Genomic DNA, 24,854 nt, shown 5'->3' on the forward strand with positions numbered 1-24,854 from the left:
TGTGTGATCTCTTTTGTGATCAAATGGTAACACACACTGTGAGACAGACGGCTAGGACTGGGAGTTCGTCTGTGGCCACAAAACAATGAAATTCCCCACACAAGGACCAATCCCACACTGCATTCTGCTATTTGAATACTAATGATATGAAGGACATTCATACAGAAGATGATGGCCAGCTATACCTCACCTCTTTGAAGGACAAAAAAAGATGAAGAGGAACTGAGCTCTAAATAAAGCATAAAGAATAACTAATTATACAACCTCAGTCAAATAAAAACAAACTATAAACCTATGGCTAACCACAACTCTCCATATTTTATTTTTATAATAAAGAAGAAAATAATTTTAAAAAGTGATAATTTAAGGGTTTTTAAAGCAATTTCTGGGTGATTTCTTAAGGTTAGCAGATACTTAATATAATCTCCACTACTGTATAATGAGAATAAAGATTTAGAATAATGACTTATTAGTCCTGAATACCCTAAAAAGATAAACTTGGACTACAGTCTAGTAAGTCAAGCAGGAAAAAATAACATACGTTATAAACAAATAAACATTTTCTTTAAAGGCCTGAAATGGAAGAGATTTTTTGGGTAACTGAATTTATGATAAAATTCAGGAAAATATAATACTCATTACACAATATTATAGTAAATTTACTTACAGTGGAAAGATCTGTAAGGCTGACAAACATTCCATGAGTTTCTAGGGCAGTATATATACGTACTTAAATACGCATTTTGTGTGTTTATATGTGTTTTAGGTGAAAGTTTACAGTGCAAATTAGTTTTTCATTCAAAAATTTATACACAAATTGTTTTGTGACACTGGTTGAAATCTCCTGCAATGGGTCAGCACTCTCCCTCTTTCCCTTTCTACCCCAGGTTCCCCTTGTCCATTTGTCCAGTTTTCCTGTCCCTTCTTGCCTTCTGGTCTTTGCTTTTGGGCAGGTGTTGCCCATTTAGTCACATATACTTGATTGAATGAAGTAGCACATTCCTCATGTGCGTTATTATTTGTTTTACAGGCCTATCTAATCTTTGGCTAAAAGGTGGACATTGGGAGTGGCTTCAGTTCTGAGTTATCAGGGTGTCTGGGGGCCAGAGTCTCAGGATTCCTCCAGCCTCTGTCAGACTAGTAAGTCTGGTCTTTTTTTGTGAATTTGAATTTTGTTCTACATTTTTCTCCCACTCTGTCCAGGACCCTCTATTGGATCCCTGTCAGAGGGGTCAGTGGTGGTAGCCCTACACTATCTAGTTCTTCTGGGCTTGGGCTGGTGGAAGCTGTGGTTCATGTAGTCCATTAGTCCTCTGGACTAATATTTTCCTCATGTCTTTGTTTATCTTCATTCTCCTTTGCTAAGAACATGATGGGACCAATAGACGTATCTTAGATGGCCATTCGCAAGGTTTTAAGACCCCAGATACTACTCACCAAAGTAGGATGTAGAACAATTTATGAACTATGTTATGCCAATTGACCTAGATGTCCCCTGAGACCATAGTCCCCAACACTCAGTAGGGCAGTATATTGACTTCCCCCTTTTGTTTTAAATTCGAAAAATAAAAATGGCTTCTCTAGCTGGAATGATTTGCGTATGCACATATGCAGAAACATGGAAGTGAACTTAGATCACTTTTTAGGTCTCCACAACTCTATGATTTAATAGGCGACCCTCTACTCTAGCTTTTAAAAAAGGAAGAAACTAAAGTTTTAACAAAAATAGGGAAAGGGTTTTAAGATAACAATCTGTAATTTATACCCAAGCTATTTGGTAGCTCACCTGAGTGGCTAATTCCTCTCTCCTTTCAACTACTTGGTTTAACTCCCTTTATAAAATAGTTTTGATAAGGAAGAGAGGAAAAAAGGAGATACCTTAGGAAAGGTCAGACAAAAATCTACCTAGTTGAAAATTCAAGTCAAAAGCTAAAGAAATGCATTTTTCTTATGCATGCTGTTGTTATAAGGTGCCGTCAAGTCAGTTCAGACTCACAGAGACCCTAGGTACAACAGAACGAAACATTGGCCGGTACTGCACCATCCTCACAATCTACGTTTGAACCCATTGTTGCAGCCACTGTGTCAGTCCATCTCATTGTGGGTTTTCCTCTTTTTCACTGACCCTCTACCTTACCAAGCCTGATGTCCTTCTCCAAGGACTGGTCCCTACTGATAACATGTCCCAAATACACGAGACAAAGTCTTGCCATCCTCGCTTCCAAGGAGCACTCTGGCTGTACTTTTTCCAACACGGATTTGTTCGTTCTTCTGGAAGTTCATGGTATATTCAATATTCTTCACCAACACCATAATTCAAAGGGATCAATTCTTCTTCGATCTTCCTTATTCATTGTCCAGCTTTCACATGCATATGAGGTGACTGAAAACACCATGGCTTGGGTCAGGTGCACCTTAGAACTCATTTTATGCATAGGTGCCCAGTTTTAGAAGGATAAAGATAAATCTTTGCCTCTCCCTAAATTATTATAACACTTCTCATCCATATTATCTTCGTTTCTGGATATGTGGTAGCCAGTAGTTTAAACTGCAAAAGAAGTTACTCACAACTCATAACATTAGTGACCATTAAAAAACTATAAAGAACAAACTTTTATTTTGCTGCACATTGCTATGTCAAATACTGGCTGAAATAAACTTAGTTGATAGCCAGGAATTAATGATCTTTTTGGTAATCAGAGATATGGGTTGTAATAAGATTGAAATTAGGGCTTCAAACCGGTTTGTTCCGGTTCAAACCTCTGCTGAAAATTTGCATTTCTTTTTTTTCTTTAATGTTATTGTTTTTTTAGGTGAAAGTTTACAGAGCACATTAGTTTTTCCATTCAAAAATGTATACACAAATTGTTGTGTGACACTGGTTGCAATCCCCACATATTCCACCTTTCCATTCTGGGTTCTCAGTGTCCATTCATCCAGTTTTCCTATCCCTTCCCGCCTTCTTGTCTTTGCTTTTGGGTACTGTTGCCCAGTTGGTCTCGTACACTTGATTGAAATAAGAAGCACATTCCTCTCACGTCCTATTGTTTGTTTTATATGCCTGTCTAATTTTTATATAAAAGGTGGACTTCAGGAGTAGCTTCAGTTCTGAGTTAGCAGGGTGTCCTGGGCAATGCTAACGCTGCTAGTTAGGGACCAATTCTGAGAACCACTACCAGAGCAGTTGTTCTCAAAATTTATTATACATAAGAATCACCTGAGGCTCTTGTTAAAATGTAGATTCTGATTCAATATATCTGGGGTGGAAATGCAACTTCTCAGCAGGGTTCGAACCAGAATGAACCAGTTCAAAGCCCTGGTTGAAATGTCATGTTTTAAAACTGTGATCTATGAGGCGTTTGTAGCCTGGCAAAGAGTTCAATCAATCCTAAAAAAAGCAATATTCATTGCTGTCAGTATTTCCCCCATCTCTTTGTGCTCTAATACATACTCTAGAAGATTGAATCAACTACCATTAAGAATAAGGAGGGAATATAAAGGAACGATACAAACAAAAATAATTGGAAAATGGAAACCTGAAGAATAGCAGCAATAAATGTTTACCTGAAAACAGACTATAAAGCATATATAGGAACATGGAAAGTGGGTGTAAAAAGAGTCCAGATAAATGGCTATATACATCAATTAGGCTTCAGAAATATTTACTGCAGACCTTCTATACAAAGGGACAGCTGAATAATCTAATGTAAACTCTGTGTACTGATCCATATTTACATAAATCTTCCTTCTAAGGTAGCAACTACATCACTGTTAAACTGTTCCCACCAATTAGCAAAAGTTTATGTTCATTTTCAAAGCATGGGTGCAAAACCTATGCAAAATCTTATACTCCCAAAGAAACACATTTAGGGGAGTGAGCATGTAAACATAAGAGCTGAAATGATTCAGAGGAAGATTTGGTTGGACTTGTCACCCAAGCAGGTCACAAATCTCACCAGAGGTTTCAGGAGCAGGACTATCATGAGTACCATGGAGGAAGAAAATTAATGAGTTAGTTCTTTTCTGCATTTGTGGACAGAGCATGCATGTCAATTAAGTGTCTCAAAGGACCACAAAGGTACAGGCTGTAATTTGTTAGACAGTGGACTGTAGTAGTTGTTTAGAGAAGTCAAATAAATAAATAAAATATGTACAAATAGAAGTTCTTTCTTAGAACAGCCCTATAAATCTGCATATATTAACAAGTCACTTAGAAGTAGGTGACATGTATCTCAAAGAATTCTGGGTAACATCTTAATAAAAGCAGGAAATAGAACCTAGAGTACAGTTACCAGATTAAACAAGACTATGAAATGGATAAATATAAGCTGAAGAAAACTACGTTATAGATAGATTTTTCTTCAGTAAGAAAGCTGTGTTAAAATTTGTATACCACTGAATATCTACAAAGTGCTTCAATGATTAATTTTATCAGCAGCCCTGTCTTATGGATGAGTAAAAGTGAAGCACCAAATGATTAAGTGAATTGCTCGAGATCACAGGAAAAGTTGGAGCAAGTGGCCTTGATCAGTCCTTAAGATATAATCGTTTATTCATTAATGTATTCAACAAATATTTGAGTGCCTACTATGATGGGTGATGGTGATAAAAAGACAAAAATCTCAATTTTGAATAAGCTCACAGTCTAGTAGGAAAACTATCAAGTAAACAAGTGATTACAATACATTAAGATAAATCCTTCTCATAGCAGTATGGTAGGTACTCCAGGTTAATCTGATTCTGCTGAGTGAGAGCCAGGGAAAGTTTCACAGAGCAATAGCCACTTGGGTCAAGTCTTGAAGGATGAATAGAAGTGACCAGGCCACCAAGAGGCAAAGAAGAGCTATGGATTCAGAATGAATAGCATGTTTATTCTGAGTAAAAGCATATGGCTAAACATAGAGATAAAACTCTAGAAATAGCAAGGGCCCATATGATGAAGGGACGTTCTTAGAGTTTAGGCCTTAATTCTAGGCAATGAATAGCAAATGCAGGACTTCAAGCAGGAGAGTGTCATAATCACTTTCCACTTATTAAAAAGAGTTTGGTAACACTGTGGAAGATTGCTTAGAGGAAGCAGAATAAACCTAGAGGCAGGAAAACCCATTGGGAAACTTTTTTAATAGTCTAAGCAAGAAACAGAAGCTCTGGTGGTGCAGTGGTTAAGAGCTCGGCTGCTAATCGAAAGGTCGGCAGTTCTAATCCACCAGCCACTCCTTTGAAACCCTATGGGGCAGTTCTACTCTGTCCTAAGGGTCCCTATAAGTCGGAATCGACTCAACGGTAACGGGTTTGGTTTTAAGCAAGAAATAAGAGTCAAAATTAAAGCAGGAGAATGAACCAAGTAGGAAGAACTATTTTTCCCTTATTTTTAAGGGTATCTTCTCTCAGCTAATGTTATAATCAAGTAGGTAATGTCATAATAAAGAATGCTGTTATTTGTGTATTTGTTTTAGAGTTACACTGAAGTCAAAAGACATTATTTGTATCAAATCACCACAGGGACTTAATAATATAAGAAAAAGTTCTAAAATATTCAGAATAAATTTCAGTAGTCAGAATGTATTTTTATAATCTTAGTTTTAATCTCAAGCAATTTTATGTTGATTTATAGTAATAAATATTGAGGTAGTAGTACAGAACGAACATAGAATATATAAACTAGTGAAAAAGTATAGAATTTAACGCATCATTAATCATTAATTAATCATTGATGCCTGGAATAAAGTTCCTCAGTGCTTTTTTACACTGATGAAAAACAAACCAGCAATAACAAAGCTAGTCTAAAAATCACCAGAGACAAAGCTGAAGCAGTCAGTTATTTATCTTAAGACATACAGACAAGAATCTCAAATGAGAACCAGAAGTCAGCAGAATACATAACAACATAAACAATAATACAGTGGTTATTGTTTATTTCACCAAAACACAGCAATATAAAAACTTTACCTCATGCCAGTCTTTGAGTTTGTTGTCAGAAAGATCTAGTTCTGATACGTGAGCACAGAAGGCAGCAATTTCTTTTTCATCTCCTGCACAGGTTATTCCACAGCTGTTCAATACGAGTACACTTGGGAGGTTGAGGCGATCTGAATCACAGGGGAAACAAGATATTTTTATGTCAGCCTAATTCTTGTCTACATACGTTCAGCCTCCAGGAATCAAGAAACAAAAATGAAACTGCACAAAATTACACAAGGACATGAAAATTTCAGGATATAACAGGATCCAAGAGTACTGACTTCTAAGGGAAGACAGCCAAATATGGCCCCAGGGAGATCAGAAGCACTGGACCAGTACCACCCTTGTCTTAGTCATCTAATGCTGCTATAACAGAAATACCACAAATGGATGGCTTTAACAAAGAGAAATGTATTCTCTCACAGTCTAGGAGCCGGCTCCAGGGGAAGGCTTTCTCTGCTGGCTCTGGAGGAAGTTCCTTGTCATCAGCCTACCCTTGGTCTGGGAGCATCTCAGTGCAGGAACCTCAGGTCGAAAGGACGTGCTCTGTTCCTGGTGCTGCTTTCTTGGTGGTATGAGGTCCCCCTATCTCTCTGCTTGCTTCTCTCTTTTATATTTCAAAAGAGATTGGCTTAAGACACTACCTAATCTTGTAGATCTCATTAACATAACTGCTGCTAATGCTAATCCATCTCATTATATCAAAGTGATAGGATTTACAATGCATAGGGAAATCATATCAGATGACAAAATGGTAGATAATCATACAATACTGGGAATCATGACCCAGCCAAGTTGACAGATATTTTTGGGGGACACAATTCAATACATGATACACCCCAAAGTCTTTCAGGGTTTATCTCCCAGCAGGACTGTTTATCACAATTACTAACAACACAGCCATCATCTCAACACAAGATTACATTATCATCTGAACGTTGTCATCTGAACATTAGACTCATGCTAATTCATGTCTGGATTACTACTGCCTTCTTGCTGGCCTCAATTCTTCCTTTTTTTAAATTTAGTTCAAAAGTATCACTCTGGATATCTCTTTTCTTTCTGATGCTTATCTTCACCTTTTGCTGTCATTGAAAATTATCACAGACCATTAGAGTCTATCTGCTAAACTATTTCTGTCCTTCCAGTTCATATCATTCAAGAAATCTTCCTTACTTAAGTGGATCCCTTAAAAAATCTACATCTCTTTTTCTCATAATCGTCCATCAATCATCCCTATTTCATATCCAAGTAGAATTTGTCCTTATGAAAATTAGCTTCTTTTTAAATATAACTGTAATGGGAGAAAATGAAAGTATTTCAGAGTCTTAAACTGTTCAATGAACTTGGTCAAAGTGAGGTAACAACTCTGACTACTGGCGGGTCCAAAAACACATGTGCCAAAAAAATCACTGTTACTATCTCCAATAAAAAGGATAAGCATGAGAATTCAACCACTCTTTTCCTATTTGGCATAAGACAAGGGTTTATGAAGGTAATAATTTATTAATTTATTTATTAATGGAGGCTCCAAATTATATGGTTTTTCACCTTGGTATATTTCAGTTATCAAATTTCTCGGAATGGGAACAGATCCTAAAAAACAAATTACCATGAAAGAAGTCCACCCCTCCCTGCCATTCCAGTTTACCCAGAGAGAAGATAGCTGTACTGAGAAACAACAAACACTCAGTAACCTTTGGACTTAGGAACTAAAACTTTGATTTGATATTAATCCCACATAATGACAAACAACTACTTCCAAGGACTTTTACCTGCAACACTAAACTAAAAGGCAAGCAAAAAACACCCTTCACATTTCTAGTTGTAGATCTTTGCTCATATCACAGTCTCTCTCCTAGAATGCCTTTGTCACCTCTCTAGCCAAATTCTACTTATTCATGAGGGGCTAGTTCAGATCTCACAGTTCTGAAGCCTTTCCTGATCCTATTAATCAACTCTCTCCTTCATTTCTTTCCCAGACTCTGTTCCATTCATGTGGCTCAATATAAACTACTTGGTGTCGTATCTTTGTAAATGTGAATATCTTGCAATCCAATTAGGCTGTAAGGCCCTTGAGGGCACAGGTCAGGCTCGTACTGCTTTATACCCTCCAAGTTTCTTGAAAGGAAAGACATTGAAAATATTATCACTCAAATATTATTGTTACCTTATGAGTGCACCTAAAATGCCTTTTAACCAATCTGAAGGAAAACAAGTCCTGCCAGGTTCTTAAAACAACTGAAATCATAACAAGAGGGAAAGACTATTCGGGAAATCGTTTAAAATAAAGGAAATCACTGCAAACAAGGCAACATTTTGATTTAACCTCTTACGTGTTGTAGTTACTGTCTTGTCCATTTCGACTCATAATGAGCCCATGTGTGGAAAGCAGAACTGCTCCACAGGATTTTTAAGGCTCTCACCTTTCAGAAGCAGATCACCAGGTCTCTCTTCCGCGGCATCTCTCACTGGGTCCGAACCACCAATCTTTCAGCTAGTAGTCGAGTGCTTAACCATTTGTGCCACCCAGGGACTCCTACTGCATAAGTAAGCTCCAGTAAATAAATGTTGTTGGTCCCATCTTTCTTACCTTTCATAGGGGAGCCCTGAGGTGTGGCTGGGACATGGACTCCCATACCAGGACCACGGCGGTAAGGAAAGTTCTCAGGACTGTATTTTTCACATAATACTTGCATAAAACTTCTCCCAGTAGGTTGAGCCATCTTTCTTTCCTAAAATCCTGCAAGAAACCAAGAAATCATCACAATTACTTATTTACTCATATAAGAAATATTTCTTGAGAACCAATTACTTACAAGGCACTAGTTTGCGCAATGCAAACATGCAAGACACGGCCACTGCTCCCAGGAACTTATATTGTGGTGAGACCTTAAACGATTTTGGAAGCTAAATATGCAGACAAATGACGACAATACAGTGTAGCACATGACAGTTGCTATACAGAAGAAAAGTGCTATAAAATTTAGAAGGGGAAGAGATCACTTCCACTCATGAATAATATGAAGACTTTTGGCTGGTTCACAGGGCTCGTGGTAAATAATCAGAAAAAGCACTTAAAATGAGATACAAACTGAGCATATCAATCTAAATAGTTTGAACTGAATCCTTTGAGCAAGTCACATACATTTATTAGAGTTTCTAAACAAACAAATAACATTAAAGCTGATGTTTTATAAAGATTACACTGGCAGATTTACATAGATGGACAGGACATGAAGAGACTAGAACTGGGTAACTGAGAGAATTGTAGTATCATTAACAACAATAAAAGTAAAAATGAAAAGAAAGAAGAAAGAATTGGGGCAAAAAATCCACAGGAATTGGGTAGAAAGGTCAGTAACATAGGTGGTTTCAGACAATCTACTTTTAATCATTTTTTTCCAGCGAACACAAGTGCAGAAAGCACACTGAGAAATTAAAATTATTGTTTAATAAGCTACTTTTAAAAAGACATTCCCTCTTTCCTACATGCACACTATTCTTGTTCCTCTTTCAAGAGCAATCAAGTTAACCATTCCACTGATTAAAAACCAGTTGTTGTCAACTCAACTCTGACTCATGACGATCCCATGTGTGTTGGAGTAGAACTGTGCTCCACAGGGTTTTCTTTTTTTTTTTGGAAAACTATTTGGCAGTTTCTTCTTTTTTTTTATTGTTGTGCTTTAAGTTAAAGTTTAATACTAAAATTTATACATACATTGCTATGTGACCCTAGTTTCTCTCCCTATACTGTGACAGCACACTCCTCCTTTCCACTCCGGATTTCCCGTGTCCATTCAACCAGCTCCTGTCCCTTTCTGCTTTCTCATCTCACCTCTGGACAGGAGCTGCCCATTTAGTCTCATGTATCTACTTGAGCTAAGAAGCACTCTCTTCACGAATATCATTTAATGTCCCATAGTCCAGTCTAATCTTTGTCTGAAGAGTTGGCCTTGGGAATGGTTTTAGTTTTGGAATAACAGAAAGCCTGGGTGCCATGTCTTCTAGGGTCCCTCCAGTCTCAATCAAACCATTAAGTCTGGTCTTTTTACTAGAATTTGAGTTCTGCACTCTACTTTTCTCCTGCTCCATCAAGGACTCTCTGTTGTATTCTCTGTCAGGGCAGTCATTGGTGGTAGCTGGGCACCATCTAGTTCCTCTGGTCTCAGGCTGATGTCTCTGGTTTATGTGGCCCTTTCCGTCTCTTGGGCTAATACTTTCCTGGTGTCTTTGGTGTTCACTCTCCTTTGCTCCAGGTGGGTTGGGACCAATTGATGCATCTCAGATGGCCACTCACTAGCTTTTAAGATCACAGAACCACTCAACCAAGTGGGATGCAGAACATTTTCTTAAAAAACTTTGTTATGCCAATTGACCTAGATGTCCCCTGAAACCATGGTCCCCCAGACCCCCGCCCCTGCTACTCTATCCCTCAAAGTGTTTGGTTGCATTCAGGAAACTTCTTAGCTTTGGTTTAGTTCAGTTATGCTGACTTCCCTTGTAGTGTGTGTTGTCCTTCCCTTCACCTAAGATAATTCTTGTCTACTATCTAGCTAGTGAATACCCCTCTCTCCCTTCCCATGCTCGTAACCATCAACGAATGTTTTCTTCTGTGTTTAAACCTTTTCTTGAGTTCTTATAATAGTGGTCTTATATAATATTTGTCCTTCTGTGACTAACTAAATTCACTCAGCATTATGCCTTCCAGATTCCTCCACGGTATGTTTCAAGGATTCATTGTTCTTTATCATTGCATAGTATTCTGCTGAGTGAATATATCATAATTTGTTTATCCATTTGTCCACTGATTGGCACCTAAGTTGTCTTCATCTTTTTGCTATTGTGAACAGTGCTGCAATGAACATGGGTGTGCATATATCTATTCGTCTGATGGCTCTTGTTTTTCTAGGATATATCCCAAGGAGTGAGATTACTGGTTCCTATGGTACTTCTATTTCTAGCTTTCTAAGGAAACACCAAATCAATTTCCAAAATAGCTATACCATTTTACATTCCCACCAATAGTGTATAAGTGTTCCAGTCTCTCCACAACCTCTCCAACATTCATTATTTTGTGTTTTTTGGATTAATACTAGCCTTGTTGGGGTGATATTGTATTTCATTATAGTTTTGATTTGCATGTCTCTAACGGCTCACAATCGTAAGCATTTCCTCGTGTGTCTGTTAGCCACCTGAATATCTTCTTTGGTGAAGTGCCTGTTCATATCCTTTGCCCATTTTTTAATTGGATTGTCGTTTTGTTGTTTTTGAGGTTTTGCAGTATCTTGTAGATTTTAGAGATTAGATGCTGATCAGATTTCTCATAGCCAAAAATTTTTTTCCCAGTCTGTAGGCTTGTCTTTTGACTCTTTTGGTGAAGTCTTTTTGATGAGCATAAGTGTTTGATTTTTAGGAGCTCCCAGTTATCTAGTCTCTCTTCTGGTGCTTGTGCATTGTTACTTATGGTTTGTATTCTGTTTATGCCATGTATTAGGGCTCCTAGCACAGTCCCTATTTTTTCTTCCATCATCTTTATCATTTTTGATTTTATATTTACATCTTTCATCCATTTTGAGTTAGTTTTTGTGCATGGTGTGAGGTATGGGCCTTGTTTCAGTTTTTTGCAGATGGATAGCCAGTTACGCCGGCACTATTTGTTAAAGAGACTGTCTTTTCTCTAATTAACAGACTATGGGCCTTTGTCAAGTATCAGCTGCTCATAGGTAGATGAATGTATGTCTGGATTCTCAATTCTGTTCCATTGGTCTATGTATCTGTTGTTGTACCAGTACCAGGCTGTCTTGACTACCATGGCAGTATAAAAGGTTCTAAACTCAGGTAGCGTGAGGCCTCGCACTTTGTTCTTCTTCTTGAGTAACTTTATCCGGGGCATCTTCTTTTTCCATATGAAGTTGGTGATTTGTTTCTCCATCGCATTAAAAAAATGTTGTTGGAATGTGGATCAGGATTGCATTGTATCTGTAGATCGCTTTGGGTAGAAATGACATTTTCACAATGTTGAGTCTTTCTATCCATGTGCGAAGTTATGTTTTTCCACTTATGCAGGTCTCTTGGTTTCTTGCAGTAGTGTCTTGTAGTTTTCATTTTATAGGTCTTTTATGTCTGTAGTTAGATTTATTCCTAAGTATTTTATCTTCTGGGGGACTCCTGTAAATGGTATTGATTTGGTGATTTTCTTTTCAAAGTTCTCTTTGTTGCTGTAGAGGAATCCAACTGATATTTGTATGTTTATCTTGTATCCTGATACTTTGCTGAAATCTTCTATTAGTTCCAGTAGTCTTCTTGTGGATTCTTTGGCGTTTTCTGTGTATAAGATCATATCATCTGCAAATAGAGATACTTTGACTTCTTCCTTACCAATTTGAAGGCCCTTTCTTTCTTTTTCTAACCTAACTGCTCTGGCTAGGACCTCTAGCACTATGATGAATAAGAGTGGTGATAAAGGGCATCCCTGTCTGGTTCCTGTTCTCAAGAGGAATGCTTTCAAACTCTCTCCATTTAGGATGATGTTGGCTGTTGGTTTTGTATAAATGCCTTTAACTAATTTGAGGGATTTCCCTACTATTCCTATTTTGCTGAGAGTTTTTATCATGAATGGGTGTTGGACTTTGTCAAATGCCTTTTCTGCATCGATTGATAAGATCACATGGTTCTTGTCTTTTTTCTGAATTTGTGATGGATTACATTGATTGTTTTTCTAATGATGAACCATCCCTGCATATCTGGTATAAACCCCACTTGATCATGGTGAATTATTTTTTTGTTATGTTGTTTTATTCTATTGGCTACAATTTTGTTGAGGATTTTTGTGTCAATGTTCATGAGGGATATTAGTCTGTAATTTTCTTTTTTTGTGGTGTCTTTACCTGGTTTTAGAATCAGGGTTATGCTGGCTTCACAGAATGAGTTTGGGAGTATGCTATCGTCTTCTATACTCTGAAATATCTTTAGTAGTAGTGGTGTTAACTCTTCTCTGAAAGTTTGGGAGAATTCTCCAGTGAAACCATCTGGGCCAGGGCTTTTTTTTGTTGGGAGTTTTTTAATTACCTTTTCAATCTCCTCTTTCATTATGAGTTTATTTAGTGTTTCTACCTCTGTTTGTGTTAGTTTAGGTAGGTAGTGAGTTTCTAGGAATTTGTCCACTTCCTCTAGTTTTCAAGTTTGTTAGAGTACAATTTTTCAGAGTATTCTGTTATGATTCTTTTAATTTCAGTTGAGTCTGTTGTAATATCACCCACCTCATTTCTTATACGGGTTATTTGCTTCCTCTCCTGTTTTTCTTTTGTCAGTCTGGCTAATAGTTTATCAATTTTGTTGATCTTTTCAAAGAACCAGCTTTTGGTCTTGTTAACTCTTTCAAGTGTTTTTCTATTCTCTACTTCATTTAATTCTGCTCTAATTCTTATTATTTCCTTTCTTCTGGCGCCTGAGGGCTTCTTTTGCTGCTCTCTTTCTACTTGTTCAAGTTGTAGGATTAATGTTTTGATTTTCACCCTTTCTTCTTTTTTGATGTGTGCATTTATTGCTATAAACTGACCTCTGAGCACTGTTTTTGCTGTGTCCCAAAGGTTCTTGTAGGATGTGTTTTAATTCTTGCTTGATTCTATAAATTTCTTTATTCCATCCTTAATTTCTTCTATAACTCAGTAGTTTTTGAGCAAGGTGTTGTTCAGTTTCCATGTGTTTGATTTTTTTCCTTGCTTTTTCTGTTATTGATTTCTACTTTTATGGCTTTATGGTCAGAAAAGATGTTTTGTAGTATTTCCATGCTTTGGATTCTGTTAAGGGTTGCTTTATGGCCTAATATGTGGTCTATTCTGGAGAATGTTCCATGTGCATTGGAAAACAAAGTATACTTGGCTACTGCTGGGTGGAGTGTTCACTATATGTCCATGAGATCAAGTTGGTTGATTGTGGCATTTAGATCCTCCATGTCTTTACTGAGCTTCTTTCTGGATGTTCTGCCCTTCACCAAAAATGATGTGTCAAAGTCTCCTACTGTTACTGTGGAGCTGTCTCTTTTTCTTTTCAATGCTGTTAAAGTATTTTGGAGCCCTGTCATTGGGTGCATAAATATTATAGTTATGTCCTCCTGATGTATTGACCCTTTAATCATCATATAGTGTCCTCCCTTATCCTTTGTGGTGGATTTTACTTTAAAGTCTATTTTATCAGAGATTAATATTGCCACTCCTGCTCTTTTTTGAGTGTTGTTCGCTTGATATACTTTTTTCCATTCTTTGAGTTTTTGTTTGTGTCTTTAAGTCTAAAGTACATCTCTTGTAGGGAGCATATAGATGGATCATGTTTTTTTTATCCAATCTGCCACTCTCTATTGCTGCATTTAGTCCATTTACATTCAGTGTAATTACTGATAGGTATGAGTTTAGTGCTGTCATTTGGATGTCTTTTGTGTGTTGTTGACAGTTTCTTTGTACCACTTAATTTTCTATGCTGAGTCGTTTTTCTTTATGTATTTTCTTTTCATCTTTTTTCATTGTTGTTGATTTTATATTTGCTGAGTCTTTATATTTTTCATGTTTTTTATTTTGATGTGTAGGATTGTTAGTTTCCTCTGTGGTTACCTTAATATTTACCCCTATTTTTCTAAGTTTAAACCAGTTTTTTATTTATTTATATCACCTTGACTTCCTTTCCATATGAAAAATCTACGACTATTTTAGTCTTTTTTTTTTAAATGTTGTCATCTTTTACATATCGACATCTCTGTTTCCCTGTTTTCAGTGTTTTAGCTTTGATTTATTTTTGTGACTTCCCTATCTGGGTTGATATCTGGTTGTTCTGTCCTGTGTTCTAGTCTTGGGTTGTTATCTGATGTTATTATTGATTTTCTAACCAGAGGACTCGCTTTAGTATTTCTTCTAATTTTGGTTTGGTTTTTGCAAGTTCCCTAAACTTCTGTTTATCTGGAAATGCCCTAATTTCACCATATTTGAGAGACAGTTTTGTTAGATTATATAATTCTTGGCTGGCAATTTTTTTCCTTCAAGGCTTTATATATGTCATTCCATTGCCTTCTTGCCTGCATGGTTACTGCTGAGTAGTCCAAGCTTAGTCATAATTGACTCTCCTTTGTAGATGACTTTTCGTTTATCCCTAGCCACTCTTAAAATTCTCTATCTTTGGTTTTGGCAATTTTCATTATGTCTTGGTGACTTTCTTTTGGGATCTACCTTATGTGGGATTCAATGAGCATCTTAGATAGATACCTTCTCATCTTTCTTGATATCAGGGATGTTTTCTCCCAACAAATCTTCAACAATTCTCTGTGTATTTTCTGTTATCCCCCCGTTCTGGTACTCCAATCACTCAGAGGTTATTCCTCTTGATAGAGTCCCATATAATTCTTAGAGTTTCTTCATTTTTTAAAATTCTTTTATCTGATTTTTCCTCAAATAAGTTGGTGTCAAGTGCTTTATCTTCAATCTCACTAATTCTAACTTCTATTGTGTCAATTCTGCTCCTATGACTTTCTATTGATTTACCATAGGGTTTTCAGTGTTTTATTTTTCAGTAGATCACCAGGCCTTTCTTCTGAGGTGCCTCGGAGTGGAGCTGAACTCCAACCTTTCAGTTAGCAGTCGCATGCATTAACTACTGTACCACCTGGGACTCCATTCTGTTGATAGGAGAGTGTAATAGATGATAAGAGACTGCTATCTATCTGTCCCTCAAAATCCATTCTCCTTTTCTTCCACAGTAAAAGAATTTTAAACTGTAAACATGGCTACTTGTATTTAGGAATGGACATATGACTAAGTTCTAGATGATGGGATAGAAATGAAGTATTCTGTGGCACCTTCTGAGGATGATTCTTAAAAAAGTCAGAATGCGACTTTTGCCCCTTCTTTGTTTCTTCCTCAATTCTAGTGCCTCAAAAACAGATGCCATCTTGGACCACAAGCCCAAGGATCACACTCTAAGGACAGTGGAGCTAATTGCTGCAAGGGGCCTGGGTCCCTGAATACTTCATGGAGATGAGCTGCCATACTAGTGCTCTATCGCATATTTCTCAACTTTTCAGTGAGAGATAATCTTCTATTTTATTTAAGCTATAATTATTTTCCATCTTTCAGTTACTTACAATTGGACTGAATCCTAACAAATACAGAACAACATTTTTTTAAGTTCTGAGTTGGGGTAGTCTTCTCTAACCTCAGCTAAGGGTCCAAATATTCAGTAACTCCACCATCCTTTCACCACTCATGCATATGTTAAAACAGGTAATATTTTTAAACAACGTACTGACATCTGACAGCCTGCTAACCCATTACCTTGAGGGGATGGCCTGCTAACCCATTACCTTGAGGGGATGGCCTATGCTTTATATTAAATGTCAGTCAAAATATGTCATTGTTGTTGCGTACTGTCGAGTCAATTCTGACTCATAGTGACCCTATATGACAGAGTAGAACTGCCCCATAGGGTTTCCTAGGCTGAAATCTTTATGGGAGCAATCACCAGTTCTTTCCTCCCATGGAGCCACTGGTGGGTTTGAACCATAGGCAATTGTAATTAACCCCTGTAATTCTAACTATAAGATATCAAGCTATTTTATTCTACTGAGGTGATCAGAAAAGGGGAGATAGATAAAGAACACTCAAAGAACGGGTATCATGAAAAAAGGTATGCAACGAAAAACTACAGTGGTATATATGTGTAACCACAAGAGATCCCGTGCTGGCGAAGCAGCACAACTAAGGAAGACAGTGTCAGGAGCATCTAAATAGGAGCCTGAGATCCTGTAAGCCACGTTAAGGGGCTGAACTTTATCCTGTAGGCAACTGGAAGAAACAAAAAGGTTTTAAGGAAGGAAATACAACAATCAAATACTTTTAGAAAACTCACCCTCGGAATTATATGGTGAATAAATATGGGGTGAATAAGAATGAAGGAAGGTGGGGTCTTAAAAGCTTGCAAGTGGCCATCTAAGGCACAACAATCGGTCTCTATATCTGAAGCAACAGAGAAAGGAGGACAGTCAGGAACAGGAAGAGGAAATGGAATGTGTGACTAATTGCCTCATGAACTACTGCCTCCTTTGCCATGAGACTAGAAGAACTATATGGTGACCAGCTACCATTACTGAACATTTTGATCAAGGATTCTATAGAGGAATCCTGATCAAAAAGGGGAAAATGCAGAACAAAATTTCAAAGTCTCATGAACTTCAGACTTTCTGGAGCCATGAAGGCTAGATGAACCCCTGAAACTCCTGCCGAAATAATCTTTAAACCTTAAACCAAAATATCTCCTGAAGTCTTCTTAAAATCAAAGACATTTTAGTTTAGCTTAACTGGTAAAAAATGTCTGCCTTGAGCATTATGTTAGTTTAAGAACTACCTATACGGGATCAAACTGACAATAGCAACTCGAAAAATTAGATAAAAACTTTAAGGGGCAGTGAGTTTATCTTAATGGGGGAGGAACAACTCTGAAAAGGAGGGTGAGAATGGTTGCATAACTCAAAGAATGTAATCAATGTCACTGAATTGTACATATAGAAACTGCTGAATTGGTGTTATGTCTTCCTGTGTTCTCAACAACAAAAAATAAACAAATTAAAAAGAAAAAACAATGAAGGCAGAGACAAGAATTAGGAAAATGTTGCAAAGATACAGGAGACAGATGATGAGGGCCTGAAGTGATACAGTGGTAGCACAAATACAAGGGGCAGATTCAAGATAAATTTGGAAAGCAAGCTTTTCAGGAATTACAGGGGGTGAAGGAGAGAGTAAAGTCAAGGCTGACCCCAGGTTTCTAGTACAGGTGAACTGATGAATGGTGATACCATTAATATAAATAAATAAATACAGATGCGCGCGCGCGCACACACACACACACGAATGAGCCAGTATTAAGGAGAAAAAATGATGAATTCTACTTTATGCATGTTCATTCTCAGGTACCAGGGAAACAGTCTGAAGTTGGGTAAGAAATGTGGGCTAGAGGAGAAGATCTGGATATGACCAGCACATAGAGAATGCTTTGAGTAAGAACAGTAGGACAACAGAACTCTGGGGCCACACTATTTAAGGGGCAGGCAGAGAAAGTAGAATCATGAAGGAAAAAGAGAAAGAACAACCAGACAGTAGAATGTATAGCCAATGTTTTGAGAAGTTTTGATAAGAAGGAAAGGAGGAAGACAGAATGGTAAGCTAAGGCAAGAATAGGAACGAGAAGGGAATCAGGAGCAAGTGTCAAAATTTCTTTCTCTTAAAATAAGAGAGAACTGAACATGGTTATAGATTACAGAGAAGAAGCCAGTAGAGCCGAAAAGGCCGAAATGACCACTGGCACATGGTTCTAGAGGAAACCAGCAGGAATGGGCATTAAAAAGCTTCTCAGAAGGCTGTTTAATATTAGCCAGATAATACTCCAAATTGTTTACCATTAGTGACATTATTTATTTTGCTATAGTTGCATTAATTTGGTTTTGCTTATTCAGTTTAACTATACTGAATGTTAGGTATTTTTCTCATGATTGTTCTAAATCTACCATTAAATTATAAAGGGGAACAGAACAGATGTGCCACAGTAAAGCACACACGGTAAGGGCTCAATAAATGTTGCTGAGTACTAAGATCACTAGCTTCCAATATGGCAAGTAGAAACAGAAGAGAATTCAGGAGGATTAAACCTCACCCAGTTCTACTGCTTACTAGTTTTGTGTGGTCAGGCAAGTCACTCTATTTCTCTGGGACTCAAATGTCTTCACCTGTAAAATGAGACGTTAATATCTATAGTATATCTATAGTACTTGGATTACAGGTTGCTGTAGAGAGCTAAAATATACAAATGCATCATTTAGATTACAGGGCTGTTGCAAAGCTTTAAAATATACAAATGCTGTTAATTATAAGAGGAAGTTCTATTATGGTAGAAAACACATGGGCATAGAAAATTTAGGCTCTGTTACTTACGAGCTGGGTAACCATAAACTAGTTACTTAACCTCTGTCTACTTGAATTTTTTCACCTACGACGGGCTAAAACCTTTCTCTCAGGTTTGTAGTAAGAATTTTTTCAACACATGGATACAAAAGTGGTCTTTAAACTTGGCCCATTTCCTAGATTACCACCAGGGCCATGTCTGCTATACTTGTGAAATCAATTCACAAATGCCTAGAATACAGAGTATACACTCACTGAACACGTCTATCCATTAAATAAAAGCTTTATCTGTACAATTTACCAAAGTTTAGACTACAGAATATATTCCATAATGATTATACAACAAGTTACCTTGAAAACACAGGGCTACCCTCTGTTCATAATTCTCATTTGTGAGCTTAGCAACGGAGCCTGTTTTAGTGTAAGGGTTTCTTCTTTCCATCCACACAGAGCGATGAGCGTCTGCAAAATTGATGTCCTCTATCCCAGACTGTGTCAAAATTGAACGGTGGACTTTAGGAACCTTCAGGTTGAAAGGTTTTTTTTTTTTTCCAACGTCAACTTATCACCACCAGCAGCAGATGACATACAGCAGATACTATACCACTAGCGACAGGAACCATAACCTGCTGCTATCAAGTGAATTCCAACTCATAGCAACCCTAAAGGACAGAGGAGAACTGCCCCATAGGTTTCCAAGGCTGTAATCTTTACAGAAGCAGACTGCCACGTCTTGTCTTTCTCCCATGGAGCAGCTGCTGGGTTCGAACCTCCGACCTCTCAGTTAGCAGTCAAGCACTTTAACCATTGTGCCACCAGGGATCCTTGACAGGCACCACAGCTCTTATCAAAGACCTGTCTCAAACACAACGCCAGAATTTCTAGAATGTTTAACACAAAGTAAAAGAAGCTGCATTGCTACCTTCCATACAATTGACAATTCAAAAGAAATAAAAAGTGTGAGGGGAAAGTGCTCCTGTCACTGTCAAAATCATGGTCATTGAACTTAAATAGTACCTTTTATCTGGAGGCTTCAGAACCACTTAAACGCAAACCTATTTCATTCAAGGGTAATAATCGTATACTCATTTTAAATATAAGACAAACTGAGGGATGGTAAGATTAAAGGCATTCAACGTAACACAATTCCTAGCAAGCAAGCAAGCAAGCAAGCATGAGAACTTAAGTTTTTCCTCATGGCCCAGGCTTTAACAACTCTTCCAAATAGTCTCTTTTTTTTTTTATTTCTTTTTTTAAAAAAAAGACTGAAAAGAATGACAGACACCATCATTTGGTCATTTTCCAGGATACTTTATTGGAACAGCTTTCCAGGAATGCAGATAGTGTACACATTAATACAGTGGTTTTGAATTAGAAAAAGATTTCAAAATGGATCAGTAACATAAATCTATTCACTCTGTTGGGGCAGTTTGAGAAGGTACAGTGGGTGGGAAAGGGTAGCTGAAAACCAAAACAGATTGAAAAATAAGGAAATAACAGGATGAAAAAAGATCTTTAACTGGAGCCTTTTGAAATGTTTTCTGGGAGTGGGGGAGTAATCTATGATTTTCTGGAAATAACAGGTGTCAAATCACATCTGACTACCTCTACAGTTGGCAGAGTTCTAGTACATTTGCAAAAGTGTTCTGAATTGGTGCTTAAAGCCAGGGAGCTAGGATCTTGGGTGATGTTGCTTGGTTCTATTACCAAGTCATGGAGTGTGCTGTGAAAAGATCCTGACTATAATACACTCTTGTAAAGTGCCTGGAGAAAGTCAGGCTAAAGCGCACCTTGCAGGGTGAGGTGCTCTGTATACTTTTGTCAGATGAATTAAACATCTAGGTATCCTCAACTGCTATCAAAACAATAAGTACTTTATGTTCCCAATCAAAGTTAAGGTCAAAATTAGTATGAAACTCAACACAACTGAAAACAGGAAACAGGCCGTATCTGACTACTAACACTGTGAGATATACAAGTGTTATGCTGGTATGCAAGATCCATATTTACTGCACAAAGAAACTTTAGAGTACCACACTTCATAAGTGTGAACACTACCTGCTTCACTCACCACTTCCAAAAGACATAAACACTACCCTACAGAGTCCCAAAATATAAATTTTAAATCTATAAAAATGGATTTATCTGTTACATATGTATAGACTACCTCCAGAAGGATAAAACAGAAATTAGCAGAATTAGTATGAATGGTTGATCCAAAGAGAGGAAAGGAGATTTACTTTTCACTGTTTACCCTTTTGAACCAACTGAACTTACCATATGCATTCATCATCTATTCGAAACATAGAATATTTTTAGGTGACATATCTGAGGATGACCTAATAATTTGTCAAAGCAATTTTTAATCTCTATTATCAAATTTCTATGGAAAAAAATTGCATATTGGACCATGTGGAATATAAAATAATTTCAAAACAAACTGAGGATCCAGGAAAGAAAAGAAAAAAAATGGATGGCAGAACAGATACAGATACTTACGTACTACAGCACTGGGAAAAGATTAAGATAGCAAAAATAAAACACACCTGGGGTCTCAGAACTAAACTCCAATGTAAATGAGAGGAATGGTTGAGATGAAGATGGATAAGACAACAGAGCCAGATCAGACTGGTCTGCTATTCTCTACCATGGCTTTAAAAAGGACAAGCAAAAGCTACACTGTGGATCATACAGAATAGCTGGAAACTCTCAGGCCTAACCAGTTTCTCTTCTTTTGTAAGCAAAGTTAACAGTGCTAATAAAATTACCCAAACCTTTCATCTAAATTATCCAAATTTTATTCAAATTATCCTGACTCTGAGGCAACAAGGACACCAGGATGCAGGGGATAACAAAGGGATCAAGCTTAAGGATGCCTTAGAAAGTTCAGACCTCTCCGTCACCTCATACTGTGGAGATTTTAACAGAGTGGTGCTTCCTGCAGCAGGAAAGTACTTACTTAAGGTTTCGAGTTACTGGGATATTAGATAATTGGGAAATGTTCTACAGTTTTGAAACAAAATCACAATAACTGAAAACGTGTATTAACTTAGGATAGGAGCTGAATCTTCATTATGAGTTTCATAGCATAAAAATGATGGAGAAGAGAAAATTACTCTTGAGTAGTTTCAATTTACTTTCAGGCATTTGATGTAGACCCATTTATAAACAACAACCCATTATTATCTATTCATCAGAGAAGAGAAAAAAAAATACATTTGGCAAAGCTACCAGGCCAATATTTTGCTACCAAATATTTGAAAACGAAACTTATTTTTTTTTAAATTGTATACAATTTCAGTGCAATGGTTTCTCTTTATATATGGCCTTTGTGGCCTTAGGTTTGTAATTCTGCCAAAAATGATTGGTTGGGCCACAGTCTGACCTGTGCTTGGTCTATTCTACCCACCTTGCAGCGATTGGTTGACTAGCTATTCAAATAGTGGTTTGGAAATCCACCCAATCAGATTGACTGACTTGCGGTTCACTGAGGGGATTGCTCACTCGTGGTCCTGATAGGAAATTGACAAAGAGCTTGCTTATCTAAGCAGCCAACCTCACAGAGGTTTTTCAGAGAAGAGCAGAGAGAAGAGAGACAGGAGAGAGAGGAGGAGGAAGGGACCTCCTAAAAAAGCTGTAACACAAGTCAAGAGCTGTAACAATGAAGATGGTGTGAGATGGCATCAGATAGCACAAAAACACAGCAGAGCTGCGCAGCAGAGAAACGTGGGCAGCAGTACGAGAGGCAGGAACCAAGAGGCCAGCAGACAATGGCGGTAGGCGAGTCGGCCCACAGAGTGGAGCTGGGCACCTCCTGGCAGGAGATCACCAATAGAGCTGGGTGTCCCATAAAGGGAAAGCAACTGCAGTCTGGGCCTGTGCAGGCAAATGCCCGAGCAGAGCAAGCAGGAGTGTGGGGGCAGAGCTGGTCTGTCTTTGGCAGCGGCAGATGCCTGGCTGTGCTAGGAGCTGTAACCCTAAGGCCGAGAGGGGACCAGACCTGAGGGCCAAGAAAAGGCTGAGGGGAGCCCTGTCCAGAGGGGGCGTGAACAGCTGAGAGGCCTGGCAAGCATAGCCCAGAGGGGTCGGCCACTAGCAAGGCCAAAGAGCAGAGAGAGCTGTCCTGGTTGGAAGCTGTCCTAACTGACGAACTTGATCCTGTCCTCAGTTGTATCCTGTTACTTCCGAGTAGATTCTGATCCAGAGTTGCAGCCTGTTACTTCTCTAATAAATCACACAACTGTGAGTTCTGTGTGGACACTGCAACGAATTGTCGAACCCAGCAGAGAAGTAGAGAGTGCCATAGAGAGAATGGATGGTGTCAGGAATGGTAAAGAGGTTGGAGAGAGGAGGTTATGTCTGACCTCCACCTCACAGGAACCAATTTTGTGCTGATCCTGATTCTTATCCCTCAGGAATCTAGACAAGTTCTGACATGAAATAACTATAATCAACACGCTTTCATGATAAAAACACTCAGCAAACTAGGAATAGAAGGGGAATTTCTCAACGTGATAAAGGGCATTTATAAAAAACACACAGCTAACATCATACTCAGTTGTGAAAGACTGAAAGTGCACCCTGTAAGATCAGGAACAAGACAAGGATGCTCATTTTCACCACTGCTATTCAACACTGTGGTTCAGTGGTAGAGTTCTCAGCTTCCATGTGGGGAGACCTAAATTCGACTCCCAGCCAATGCACCGCATGAGCACCTAGTAAGTGTCTATCAGTGGAGGCTTGCATGTTGCTATGATGCTGAACAGGTATCAGTGGAGCTTACAGACTAAGACAGACTAGGAAGAAAGGTCTGGCAATCTACTTCCAAAAACTAGCCAATGAAAACTCTATGGCTCACAACAGTCCAATCCGCAACCAATCAGGACCAGACAGCATTTTATTCTGTTGTGCATGGGGTCACCATGAGTCTGGGACCGACTCGATGGCAGCTAACAATAACAACATTCAACACTGTACTGAAAGTTTTCTAGCCACAGCAATTAGGCAAGAAAAAATAAATAAATAAAAGACATGCAAATCGAAAAGAAAGAAGTAAAACTATCTCTATTTGCAGATGACATGATCCTATACATAGAAAAATCCTAAAAAACCCTCAAGAAAGCTAACTGCTAATTAATGAATCCAGCAAAGTTGCAGGGTACAAGATCAACACACAAAAATCAGTTATGACTCTATACACCAGTAATACATAATCTGAAAAGGAAATCAAGAAAACAATCTTGCTTACAGTAGCACCAAAAAAAAATAAAATGCATAGGAAAAAATTTAATGAGTGAGGTGAAAGGCCTGTATACTGAAAATTATAAAACATTGCTGAAAGAAATTAAAGAAGACCTAAAAACATCCTTTGTTCGTGGATTGACATGGAAATGGAAAGATATCCCTTTTCAGGAATTGGAGACTTTAATACAGACTTAAAACTATTAAGAGGTCAATACTACCCAAAGTGGTCTAAAATTCAATGCAATACCTATTAAAAGCCTTTTTTGCAAAATAGAAAAGCCAATCCTCAAATTCATATGGAGATCCAAGGGATGCCAAATAGCCAAAACAATGCTGAAAAGGGACAAAGAAGAACTCACATTTCCCGATTTCAAAACATGCTATAAAGCTACAGTAATCAAAACCTTCTGGTCATGGTATAAGGGTAGACATAGAACAATGGAATAGAACTAAGAGTTCAGAAACAGACCCAAACATCTATGGTTAATAAGTTTTCGACAAGAGTGTCAAGTCCATTAAATGGGGAAAGAATAGTCTCTTTAAGAAATGGTGTTAACAAATCTATGTTCATAGCAGCATTGTTCACAATAGCGAAACGATGGAAACAACCTAGATGCCCATCAACAGACGAATGGATAAACAAACTATGGTACATACACACAATGGAGTACTATGCAACGAGAAAGAACAACAATGAATCTGTGAACCATC

General features: G+C 37.9%; 1 protein-coding gene across 5 annotated transcripts in view; it reads right to left on the reverse strand.

The window, feature by feature from the left end:
• The window catches only part of TBCEL (tubulin folding cofactor E like), an 81,697-nt gene that overhangs the window by 36,731 nt on the left and 20,112 nt on the right, over positions 1-24,854 (reverse strand). For 3 of the 5 annotated variants that reach the window (XM_004385612.2, XM_023739905.1, XM_023739904.1), the window contains 2 exons: positions 8,555-8,704; positions 5,950-6,089 (listed from right to left, as the gene is read on the reverse strand). In XM_004385612.2, the coding sequence (XP_004385669.1) occupies positions 5,950-6,089; positions 8,555-8,687 (273 nt within the window). In that variant the 5' untranslated portion in view covers positions 8,688-8,704. Of the gene's footprint in view, positions 1-5,949; positions 6,090-8,554; positions 8,705-18,668; positions 18,683-19,250; positions 19,477-24,854 lie in introns of those variants that run through there. The other 2 variants (XM_023739906.1, XM_023739907.1) reach the window with 2 other exon arrangements.

The sequence above is a fragment of the Trichechus manatus genome, unplaced genomic scaffold (assembly GCF_000243295.1).
Source record: "Trichechus manatus latirostris isolate Lorelei unplaced genomic scaffold, TriManLat1.0 scaffold00143, whole genome shotgun sequence".
Classification (NCBI taxonomy): Eukaryota; Metazoa; Chordata; class Mammalia; order Sirenia; family Trichechidae; genus Trichechus; species Trichechus manatus.